The sequence below is a fragment of the Nematolebias whitei genome, chromosome 13 (genome assembly GCF_014905685.2).
Source record: "Nematolebias whitei isolate Nwh7 chromosome 13, NemWhi1, whole genome shotgun sequence".
NCBI classification, from domain to species: Eukaryota; Metazoa; Chordata; class Actinopteri; order Cyprinodontiformes; family Rivulidae; genus Nematolebias; species Nematolebias whitei.
Window position 1 is genome coordinate 38,429,970 of NC_056510.1, and position 12,252 is coordinate 38,442,221.

Genomic DNA, 12,252 nt, shown 5'->3' on the forward strand with positions numbered 1-12,252 from the left:
AAGGAGGAACCCAGACCCAGACCAGTGGTCATTCCATATGTTGAGGGAGTATCAGAGAAACTGAGACGTTTATTTTCTAAACATAACGTCCCAGTGGCTTTTAAACCCCAAAATACATTACGGCAAAGACTGGTTCATCCCAAAGATCCAGTCCCCCAGCACAAACAGAGTAATGTTGTGTATGCTGTTCAGTGTCAGGAAGGCTGTGATCAGTCTTACATCGGGGAAACAAAACAGCCACTGGACAAAAGGATGGCCCAGCACAGAAGATCAACATCATCAGGCCAGGACTCTGCGGTCTACACTCATCTCCAGGCCAGCGGTCACTCTTTCAGGGATGAAGATGTGCACATCCTGGATAGAGAGGAACGATGGTTTGAGAGAGGAGTAAAGGAGGCCATCTTTGTGAAAAGAAATCGTCCATCATTAAACAGGGGTGGAGGCCTCCGGGTTCAACTGTCCCCCTCTTACAATGCTGTGATTGCTAGTATCACTCAGCCCTCTGGGAATAGTAAACAGCAATCAGTGTGCTAATGATCCATTGTTAGGCTGATGGTCCTTCTTGAGCATGTGATCAGCTGGTTTTGGTTGTCAGCAGCAAAACTGGTTGATCCACTCTGAGAAGGTGCTATTTAAGAGACTGAGCTGAATACAGCACCTCACACTGAGGAAGTCTCTTGGATGAGAGACGAAACGTTTCTACATTTTTTTGTTGTTTTGCTTTGTTTTGTTTTTTTGAATGTCCAGAGGACCAGATTTAACTTTTTTAGATACCTCGAGAATGTTTATGGATCTCACCGGAGGACATTGACTGATTGCAGTGACCTCGAGAGCATCTGTAAGCGTTGTTGACCGCTCTCGTCTCTTCCTTCTTCCTGCTCTTCTCTATTGCAGAATGTCTACGTAAATATGTGCTTGTTTGTGCGAGGTGTTTTTTTCCAATATTAGGGGTTTTTCTCAGCCAAGAAAAAAGTCTGATAGGAATTTTTTTCGCCTCCAACTCCTACATGTGTCCAGTTAACCACTGTTTTTGTCTGTCCAAACAGGTCTCACTTGTAAATGAGTCTACGAGGCTCAATGTGATTTATCTGTTTAAATAAAGGTTGAATGAAAAAAAAAGTAATCGATGGAGGGGAGGAAAGTCACAGTTAGAAGACGTTTCCTAGCATACAGAGTTTGACAGGAACTGTTTCTGAAAAAGAAACCCAGTTTAACTTTCAGTTTCTTTACCAAGTTTTCCACATGGAGCTTAAAAGAGAGATGCGAGTCGACCAAGATACCCAAATATTTATAGGAACCAACAAACTCAATGGGGACACCATTTGAGGATAAAATTGGAGGAAGAACTGCTGGGACCGACTTCCTGTTTGAAAAAAAAACATCCCTTTGGTTTTATCGGCATTTAAGACGAGTTTGAGGCGGAACAAATCAGACTGGATGATGTTAAATGCGGATTGCAAAAGTTGGAAAGCCTTATCAACTGTTTTAGCTCGACAATAAACAACTGTGTCATCAGCATAGAAATGTAAGGATGCATCAGGGATGCTCTGACCTACATTACCTATGTAGATTGTAAAGAGGGTGGAACCTAAGACTGAGCCTTGTAGTACACCACTGTTGACCGTTAAATTACTGGAGGAAGTACCATTATGTTGAACACATTGCCTCCGATCTGAGAGGTAGTTAGAGAACCAACCAATGGTATGATCTGAGAAACAAATTTCTGAGAGCTTATGACACAATATGTTATGATCCACAGTGTCAAAAGCTTTAGACAGGTCTAAGAAAAGTGCAGCACAATAATCCTCAGCATCCAGTGCTTCAACAACGTCATTAAGATCCTTCAATGAAGCAGTCGTTGTGCTGTGTTGTTTCCTGTTCTTTTACATTTTATTGTTGAATGTAACTGGAACCCTGTGTACACAATTTTGTTCCACCACATGTACCACATGTGGTGCGAATGACAATAAAGAATCTCTGAATCTGAATCTCTGAAATCTGCCTCATGATGCTATATCAGGTCTCTCTTGTTAATCAGGTCTCTTTTGTAAATGAGTCCTCGAGGCTCAATGGGATTTACCTGTATAAATAAAGGTTGATTGATATCTATGTTTTGGATGTTTATTTGGCTTTTAGCTACTGTTCTGCTACTTTTAGCCTGAATTTTGCCATTTGTAGCTACAGTTTTACTAAATTTAACTACTGTTCTCCTTTCAGCTACAATTATATTGTTTTGTGCTACTTTAAGCAATTGTTTTGCTATTTTGAAATTTTGTTCTTGTTTTAAATTTAACAAATCAGTTTTAGCTTCTTCAGCATCTTTCAGAAGACATTCAGCACTCACGGTTCACAAAATGCAAAAAATACATTTCTTCTAAGTATCCTAAACATCATTCGGATTTCTTTCATTAGAAAACAGATGAAAATAGAACAAGTGCAAAAATTATGACAGCTAAAAATTGGCTGAAGTTTCTGGGTTTGCCTTGTGCATAACGTCCATCCAACCATACATTAATTAGCTTTACTCGCTTTTTCCTTTGCTGATAGGGTGCTGGTGCCTAGCTCTAGCACTGGTCATAGTATGAGAGGTGAGGTACATCCTATACAGGTCACAAGTCCATCACACGGCTTTGTATAATGTGAATAACCTAATAATATTAAATAGTACAAGAACCAAATCTGTGGCTCACCTGTTATCACGCTTGTCACAATGAGAGGAATTGTAACCATCTGAAGCATCTGCATGAGTAACTCCCCAGGAAAGCCAATGTATACTTGTTGGGTTTTAGTCAGGGATGCAAAAAACTTGAGAATAAAGCCGAGGACAATACCTGTAAAAAGACAAAAAATAAATAAATATACACCAAAAAAAAAAAACACTGGAAGTGTAAATATTTCTATGCAATCCACTTAAAGATGGCTGCCACATCTAATGACCATTAGCAAACAGAAATTACACAAAACTCAGCCAATTTTACAAATATTGAGCTAAAATTTAATGTAGTAGTAGCTGAGCTATCCTCATAACATACTCTGAAAAAAAAAAAAAAAAAAATCAATGATCCCTAGGATTTTCTCCTAGAGAGCATATCTCTCCAGTTTTAGCTTCTCCCCACTGGCTCCCTGTCAAATTCAGAATAGAATCCAAAATCTTACTTTTAACCTACAAAGCCGCTCAACAACCAAACTCCGTCTTATATTACAGATCTTACTGTCCCATATTTTCCTAATAGAGCAATTGACTCTCAGACAGCATGTTTGCTTGTGGTTCCTAGAGTTTCCAAAAACAGAATGGAAGGAAGATCTTTCAGTTATCAGGCACCTCTCGTGGAACCAACTTCCAGTTTCTGTCCATGAGGCTGACACATTGTCCAGTTTTAAGACTGGGCTTAAGTCTTTCCTTTTTGATAAATCCTATAGTTAGCAGTGTTTCCCCTACCATTATACAAGCGGGGCGCCCCGCCCCGTCAACAGACCTGAGCGCCCCATCTACCGAACCCCACCCCCAACCACCTGTCGGCACTGATGTAACGCTAATCTAGCGGCTTGCAGGTGCACTAGCTAAAAAGCTAAATGCAGCCTCCAACATTTTTCAGTCAGGTCAGCTGGACAGTTTCTTTTTTTTTGTGCTGAAACGTTTCACCTTCGATCCGGAAGGCTTCATCAGTCAAGGAAACACAACACAAAACTGATTCTTCCCCCAACAGCTTACTCCAAATTGGAACAAACCAGTTATGTTGGTGCTAAGATGGTCTCTTTGTCACGCCCCCTCCTCCATTGCCGGCCCTCTTCCTTGTTGACAGTCGTGTCAAATTGGTTGAAAACAACAAAGTTCATGCTCAGTAATCCAGGTATACAATCCAACATTTTTCAGTGAAGTCATCTGGACAATTTACTTTTTTTAGTGCTGAAACATTTCGCCTTCGATCCAGAAGGCTTCATCAGTGAAGAAAACACAACAAAACTGATTCTTCCCCCAACAGCTTACTCCAAAGTGGAACAAACCAGTTCTGCTTGTGATAAGATGGTCTCTTTGGTACGCCCCCTCCTCCATTGCCGGCCCTCTTCCTTGTTGACAGTCATGTCAAACTGGTTGAAAACAACAAAGTCCATGCTCAATAATCCAGGTATACAATCCAACATTTTTCAGTCAGTTGATCTGGACAGCCTGGTTCTACTGGAGGTTTCTTTTTGTTAAAAGGGAATTTTTCCTTTCTACTCTTACCATTGTGCTTGCTCAGGATGGGAGACTGTGACAAAGTGAAGATTCAATGTGTCTGCTAACTTCCTTAGATAGATAACTTTATTAATAAGCTTTTTATGTATGTGAATGTTTTTGTGCAGTGCCCTGAGACAACTTCTGTTGTGATTTGGCGTTTTATAAATAAACTGAATTGAACTGAATTGTGTTTCTACTTAAAAGATTGGCAGTGAAAATGCTACTTTATAGGCCATTTAACACACTGCAAATGGCTACACAAGCAGAAATCTTCTAAATGTCATCCATTTGAATGAAACAGTCATTTGAAGGCAGAAGTCTGTCAGTTGGGAAAAAAAAGTCAATTTTAAAGTTGCTTTTTAAAATGGAAAGGACTGACTTATTTTGAAAATCACTCTTATGAATATAACAAATTCATATGAAGGCAAAACACCCTTTGAGTGTCAGCCTTCAGGGGTTTTATCACTTTAATCAAATTGAGACTAGTAAACATTCACATTATGAGGGCATTTAAGTTGAAATTTCAATTGATGTTTTTTTCTTGACACTAAAAGTGCTTGAAGATTAAAAACTGCTTGATTGGTAACAATACAAGAAAACTAGACAAACAAAATAAGCAGAGTCAATGCAAAAAATGCTATTTATTTTCAATATTTGATAATTTATTGAATTAACTTTATTTCAGTACAATTATGTATGTATGTTTCCAAATAAAAGCAAGTTTAGCACATTCAAATAGTCAAACTCTCGTTTATTTGCCCCTTGATTGTTATAATCCTGCGTGGAGCAAACACCCCGAGGCTCTTTACGTTGTAGCCGGAGACTTTAACCACGTGAATCTAAAGGACTGTCTCCCAAGCTTTTATCAACATGTGGCGATTCCAACACGTGGAGACCAAACGCTGGACCGTGTTTACACGAACGTAAAAGATGCATACAAAGCCAAACCCCGCCCCCACCTAGGACTGTCAGACCACATCTCAATCTTCCTGGCTCCTGCTTACATGCCCCCGCTGAGACGCTCCAGACCGGTACAAAAGAAAGTTAAATGCTGGATCCAGGACAGTGGCCCCATACTGAGAGATTGTTTTGATCGAATAGACTGGCAGGTTTTCAGAGAAGCTGCTGAAAATGGAGGTTCGCTTGATCTTGACCAATACACATCCTCAGTTCTGGGTGACGTTAGTACATGTACTGACACCGTCTCCACTATCAGAAATGTTAAAAGCTACCCAAACAGAAAACCTTGGCTGAATGCAGAGGTGCGTACCCTGCTGGAAGCCAGGAACACTGCCTTCAGGTCTGGAAACTCAGAGGAGCTGAGTAGGACAAGAAAAGAGCTGGTTGCTGGTATTAAGAAGGTCAAGGCCACATATGCAAAGAGGATCGAGGGTCAATTCATCTCACAAGACCCTCGGAGCATGTGGAGGGGCATTAAGTGCATAACAGATTATAAAGGAAGGAGCGAACAATGCCCCAAAGACCCATCTCTGCCTGATGCCCTCAACAAGTTCTATGCACGCTTTGAAGACCCGAACAGACCACCCACCACCAGACTCACCTCACCACCGGATGAAGAGCATCTCCGCGTGACCTAAGCAGAAGTAAGGAGTACCTTCAGGAGGATTAATCCGCACAAAGCAACTGGCCCAGACAACATCCCCAGAAAAGTGTTGAAGGAATGTGCTGATCAGCTCTGCGAGGTGCTGGCAGACATCTTTAACACCTCACTTACCCTGGAAACAGTTCCCACCTGCCTGAAGACTGCCACCATCATCCCAGTCCCAAAAAGCTCTACAGTGACTGGTCTGAATGACTATCGGCCAGTGGCCCTCACCCCGATAGTCGCTAAATGCTTTGAAAAACTGGTCATGACTCGCATCAAAACAACCATCAACATCAACGAGGACCCTCATCAGTACGCATACTGTGAGAACCGATCAACAGAGGATGCCATCTCCTCTGTGGTCCACACTGCGCTCAACCACCTGGAGCAGAAAAACTCTTACGTCCGTATGCTCTTTGTGGACTTCACATCCGCCTTCAACACCATGATCCCCCAAACCCTGATGGACAAACTACCCACAATAGGACTAAGCCCCTCCATTTGCAACTGGGTACTAGACTTTTTAACAAACAGACCACAGTTAGTGAGGATACACAACTTCTCCTCCTCCACCATAGCCCTCAGCACTGGCTCTCCTCAGGGATGTGTGTTGAGCCCCCTCCTGTTTACTCTGCTCACGTATGATTGTGCAGCTACCCATCCAGGCTGTCACATTGTAAAGTTTGCAGATGATACAGCGGTGGTGGGATGCATCACAAACAATGATGAGTCCAGCTACAGGCAAGAGGTGGAACACCTGGAGAGCTGGTGCAAAGAGAATAACCTTCACATCAATGTGAAGAAGACAAAGGAGATGATTGTGGACTTCAGAAGGAACAAAAACATCTACACCCCCATGAACATAAGAGGATCTGCGGTGGAAGTGGTCTCCAGCTACAAGTACTTGGGTGTACACATGAATGACAACCTCAGCTGGAGCAACAACACCACCAGCCTGGTCAAGAAAGCTCATCAGAGACTCTACTTCCTCAGACGGCTGAGGCGAGCTGGTCTGGGAAGCTCAGTCCTCACCTCCTTCTACAGGTGTGCAGTGGAGAGCATCCTGTGCTCCAGCATCAACGTGTGGCATGGAGGCAGCACAGCTGCAGAAAGAAAAGCTTTGCAGAGAGTGGTGAAGGCTGCGCAGAAGTTGTCGTTATCAGCCTCCCCACCATCACCGACATCTACACCTCTAGATGTAGGAAGAGGGTCACCTGCATCATGAAGGACCCCACTCACCCAGCACACACACTTTTTGCCCTGCTCCCCTCAGGAAAGAGGTTAAGGAGCATTAAGTGTAGAACCACTAGACTGAGGAACAGCTTCTACCCTGAGGCTGTTAGACTCATGAATCTCTAACTAGAATAATCACTGTGAAAAACCATATCATGTTGCTGCTGATCTGTTTCATGTTGCTGCTGATCTGTTTCATTGTTGATGTGTTCATGCGTGCACATCCGCTCACAGACTCATGTTCATGTTTGTGCTGATGTTCAATGTTTTATGTTATGAGTGCTTAGTGTATATTTAGTTGATGTTTTTCTTAGTTCATATCTTAGATGTTATTACTGTTTTTCTTATACATTTTATTGTTGGATGTAACTGGGACCCTGTGTACATAATTTCGCTCCACCACATGTACCACATGAGGTGCGAATGACAATAAAGAATCTCTGACTCTGACTCTGACTGACTCTGGAGGGTTGTTATTTGCAGATAAAGAAATTATGTTAATTATTATTATGATAAAGAAATAGAAACACTTGGAACTGACACTCTCACAGAGAGAAAACAGTGAGTTTTTGAGGAGAACAAAAAAAAGTTAAACTTCAAAAGTTACACAAATAAACGTCTTTTTGTCAAGTTTTTACTCCCTCTCCTGTCCTGGCTGTTAGTTTTTGTTTTCCCCTGAGTCCTCGAGGCTCAATGGGATTTACCTGTATAAATAAAGGTTGATTGAAGCTCTTTCAGCTCCTGTCATTCTCTGCTTCTCATCTCACTCTGCAGTCAAGCTCATGCGCTCCACCTGTCCCACTCACTACTTAAGCTCAATGCATTCACCCAGTCAGTGCCAGATTCTCAAACCTTTCTTAGTAGTAGAAGTCCAGCATTCTGTATCCTGCTTCCTGCCTTGCCACAAACCTCTGCCCGTACTGTGACTCCTCTATTTGTCTGCCCTTTTTTGGATTTTGTCTGCTTCTCTGCCTATTGGTTCTGACCCTGTGCCCCCGCAACGACAACAACTTTGGATCACGGATTTGGCTAAGTTTTCTGCCCTCTGCTGCCCTATGTATGACCATTGCCACAACTCATGGATCTTGGACCTGGATCGTCCCCGTCTTCTGGACCTCCACAGACTTCAGTCTGCTCCACTGCAGCTGTCACTCCTTGGGGGTGACCGTAATCGTCTCCAGCGTGACAATAGCACCTGTTACACTACCAAGACAGAAGGTTAGTGAAAAGAATCCAATACCTCTGTATTTTTTCTTCCAAGCAAAGTTCACTAACACTTCTGTCTTGACAGACTGGACCCGGCCCAGGACCCAGACCTCCACCAGAGCAGTTTTTAAAGACAATAAACTCTTTGAACCACTCTTGGTCTTGGTGGTGTTGTGCAGATCCCACTGGTCCTTGTCAGTAGAATCTGGCCAAGATGGATCTAGCACCAACCCAGGAGTGGTGCTCTGGTGTTGAGGGGGCCATTATTAAACTTGAGTCTAATGTGTAGGACATGATGGTCATGTTTAAAGCTATGCAAGTCCCCTCTCAGGACTCTGTCCACATGCCAGCCGCTCAGGTAACAATTTCTCAGGTTTCTGCATCTTATAATGAACCACATTTATTGTCCCCAGAAGGGGAGTGGTGGCGCAGAGGTTAGAGAAGGTGGGCCTGTGATCGGATCGCCGGTTCAAGCCCCAGTACTGACAACATCAAAAATGTGTGTGGTGTTGGAGCCCATTAAGTATTGAATTAATTAATTATTTGCTAAATGATGAATATTGATTTAAAACTACGTTAAATATTACAGATTGCAGAAGAACTATTATGTTTCTTCTTATTTACTTGTTTATGGCTCCCCCTAGTGGGATCAGCGGAGGCAGTGATTAAAACAGGGAATTCAGCTGCTGCGGGCGGATTGTTGTTTTTTGCAGTGAAGGAGAGAGGCGTGAAACAGTTTTCTTTACCACACACAAATTGCTAAAATTTTGAGATTTGTAAGAAGTCAACTCGGAGAATATTTTTGTTAAATTCAACAAGGAAATTAAATGCTGAACTTTTGAAACAAGAAATCTCTCCGCGAGTGCTTATATATTTTGTTGTGCGTCGAGAACCTCCTCCACAAGGATATTCTGGCTCAAACTTTTTGGAGCTTATGATGAAGCAAGAATAGCCATCACTGGTGGGGTAGGTGAAGCACCCACACCTCCCCCCACCCTCATTCGTCCCACTCTGGGCCCTTGAGCAAGGCCCTTAACCCCCACCATCTTGCTCCTCCGGGTGTCTCTGCTCCACACAGAGGGCTGTGGTAGCTCGGTGGTTTGTGGTTGCATCAGGAAGGGCATCCGGCGTAAAAATAACTGCTAAGTCTTCGTGTGACTTAGTTCGCTGTGGTGACCCCTAACACAGGGAGCAGCCGAAAGAAAAGAAAAAAGTATCGCCCCCAGAACTGTTCATAGGAGAACCAGATCAATGCCATCCTTTCCTCACACAGTGTGAAATTCATTTTCAACTGCAACCTTCTTGTTTCCCCTCAGAGCGATCCCGGGTGGCGTACGTACTATCACTGCTCTCAGGTAAAGCCAAATCATGGGGCACTTCACAGTGGCAGAGGGACGCCTGGTCTGGTTATAGTTTTGCTGATTTTTCCAAAGAGTTATGCAGTGTTTGACCCTGTTTTGCCTGAGAGAGAAGCCGCCTGTAAATTGTTTTCAGTAAAGCAAGGAGATAAACGACATCATTGAGTTTCATTCCATCGCGACTGAGAGTCGCTGGAACGAGGAAGCTCTAACCGATGCCTTTTTTCAAGGTCTTAATGACAACACAAAAGATGAACTGGCAACCAAAGATTACCCCGAATCCCTCCAGAGATTGGAAGACCTGGCAACCCGAGTGGATTTACTAAAATGCAGTAAATACATTTAGCCAATCAGTGTCTGTCCTCTACAAACGCCTATTCTCCAGAAACGCCCACTTTAGGTCTGCAGAGCCTCTTCTCTGTGAGCCGGAGCACCTTCATGGAACATCACTTTTTGGCAAAACACCTGACAGTTTCTTAAATATTTTATTTAACACTGTACGTTGAAACAACTTATCCCCAGATTGAACCTCTCATAATCCAGTTTCACGCTTTCGTTTTACACCTAAAATGACACTTATTTGAACAGTTAGCTAGTTTAACAGCGCGGTTCCTTCACTTTGTTTTTTATTTATGATATACTATTTCTACTAACAAATATCACATCATTTACATTTTCTCGAATAAAATCATCACCATTTTACAATCACTTTACCAACACAGAGTGCAGTTAAAACCGTTGGTCGGTCGTTTTGTCATCTCACATTTTAAGTAAAAAACAAAAACACAAGTTTGACTTGTTGAAAAGTTATTTCCTTACCCAGGAGGACACCCAGCAAACTCAGAGATTGAAACCTATTCCGCACGACACAAGCCCAGCAATCATTGCCCACATTTCTCCAGTGTCTGGGGCCAGAAGTGGCCCCGTCGTTGTTCTCCGTCATGTCTGCGCTGATGGCGGATCGATACTGACACAGCGGCACAATGCTCTGGAATCGATTCTCAAATTACATAATGGATACATTTCAGGTCATTTCAGGTAATGTACAGTATATCATTAACAGGAACATAGAGCTCTTGTCTAAATTATAAGCTGTTGGTGGGAACTACTTTTTCTTCCGCCTGGATAAGTGCGTAATGCGTGAAGAGGAGCCGCACGCTTCTCAGTGTCAGTGCGTGTGACACAAGGTGCGCGATAAACTGAGTCACTGGAGCTGAAAGTAAACTGGTCTAGTCATACTGGCCAGAACTGAAGGTATTTCTCATAGTCTAGTTCCCAAAAATTGATCAAATACATATTGACTTTCTTTGAAAAAATATTAAAAGCTTCATCTTATTAGAAAAAACATGTTATGATCAGTAAACTCAGTTCAGGTGGTTTCAGTGTTTTGGACTTTAATACCCTGCACTCTATTCAAAGTTAAATGGATCCAGAGATATTTGAAAAATCCAAATTGCTGGACATTGGTTTATAAACACAACTTTTCCCCGCATAAATGTCTTATTTGGAACAACGAAGATGTTTGCTTCAAGTGCAAATCATTCTTTTTTAAGAACTGGGTGGATAAACAGTTGTTTAACAAGGATGGACAGATGTTTAGTTATGGTGAAATTCATTCTGAATGTAACATCCCTGTGACCCCTAAAGACTTTGCAATTGTTTTTGATGCCGTCCCAGCAGGTTTAAGATTCTTCATATCCACTGCTGCAATATCCTCCGTTTCCAGTTATTGAATGGAACTCAGACCCTTTCCTTAGTATTAAAACAGTAAATCAACTGGTCTACTGTAACTCGCTTTATGTTGGGGTCAGTCAGGCTTCTCTTTCACGTCTCCAGCTCGTCCAAAACTCTGCAGCTCAGCTACTAACAGGAACTCACAGGTTTGAGCACATTTCTCCAGTTCTGTCCTCTCTTCACGCTTGTGTGTGTCAGAATTGATGTTAAAATTCTCCTACTGACATTTAAATGCATTAATGGTCTTGCACCCTCATACCCCTCCGACCTTCTTCATCCTGCTCCTTCTCGGGCTTTGAGATCGTGAGACCAGCTGTTTTTGGTTGTACCAAAAACCAGGTTGAAGCTCAGAGATCGAGTCTTTTCAGTCGTGGGCCCTAAACTCTGGAACAATCTGCCCATCAACATTCGACAAACCACTTCAGTCTCTGATTTTAAAACTCTCCTGAAAACTCATCTGTACTCTTTGACATTTAACACAGGGTGATACGATTTAGTTTTTCATTGATTCTGATAGAGTTTATGCTTTTTGTTTTTATTCCTAATTAACACACGGTCATCTGATCTGATTTACTATTTCATTCCTTCTATTTATAATGTTTTGTTTTTATTCCACAACATTTGACACAAGGTGATCTGATTTAGTATTTCATTGTTTCTAATTATGTTTTGTGTTTAATATTTTTATTCCATGTGCTGTAAATATATCTTGTTACTTTTTATTTGATGTTGTGATATTTTTTGTTAAGCACTTTGGTAACAGTTTCTGTTTTAAATGCTCTTTATAAATATGTGACTTGACTTGATATTAGTGAAATAATCCAAAGGAATATTAGTAAACCTGCTTCAATCTTTTTGGGGAACAACCTGTATTCTGATATATATATATATATATA

General features: G+C 41.9%; 1 protein-coding gene across 1 annotated transcript in view; it reads right to left on the reverse strand.

Annotated features, from left to right (window-relative positions):
• The window catches only part of LOC119419394 (excitatory amino acid transporter 3-like), a 90,828-nt gene extending 80,263 nt beyond the window's left edge, over positions 1 to 10,565 (reverse strand). The window contains exons 1-2 of the mRNA XM_037686702.1: positions 10,442 to 10,565; positions 2,691 to 2,831 (exon numbers count right to left, since the gene is read on the reverse strand). Coding sequence (XP_037542630.1) covers positions 2,691 to 2,831; positions 10,442 to 10,565 — 265 coding nt within the window. The remainder of the gene's footprint in view (positions 1 to 2,690; positions 2,832 to 10,441) is intronic.
• Between the last annotated feature and the right edge of the window lie 1,687 nt (positions 10,566 to 12,252).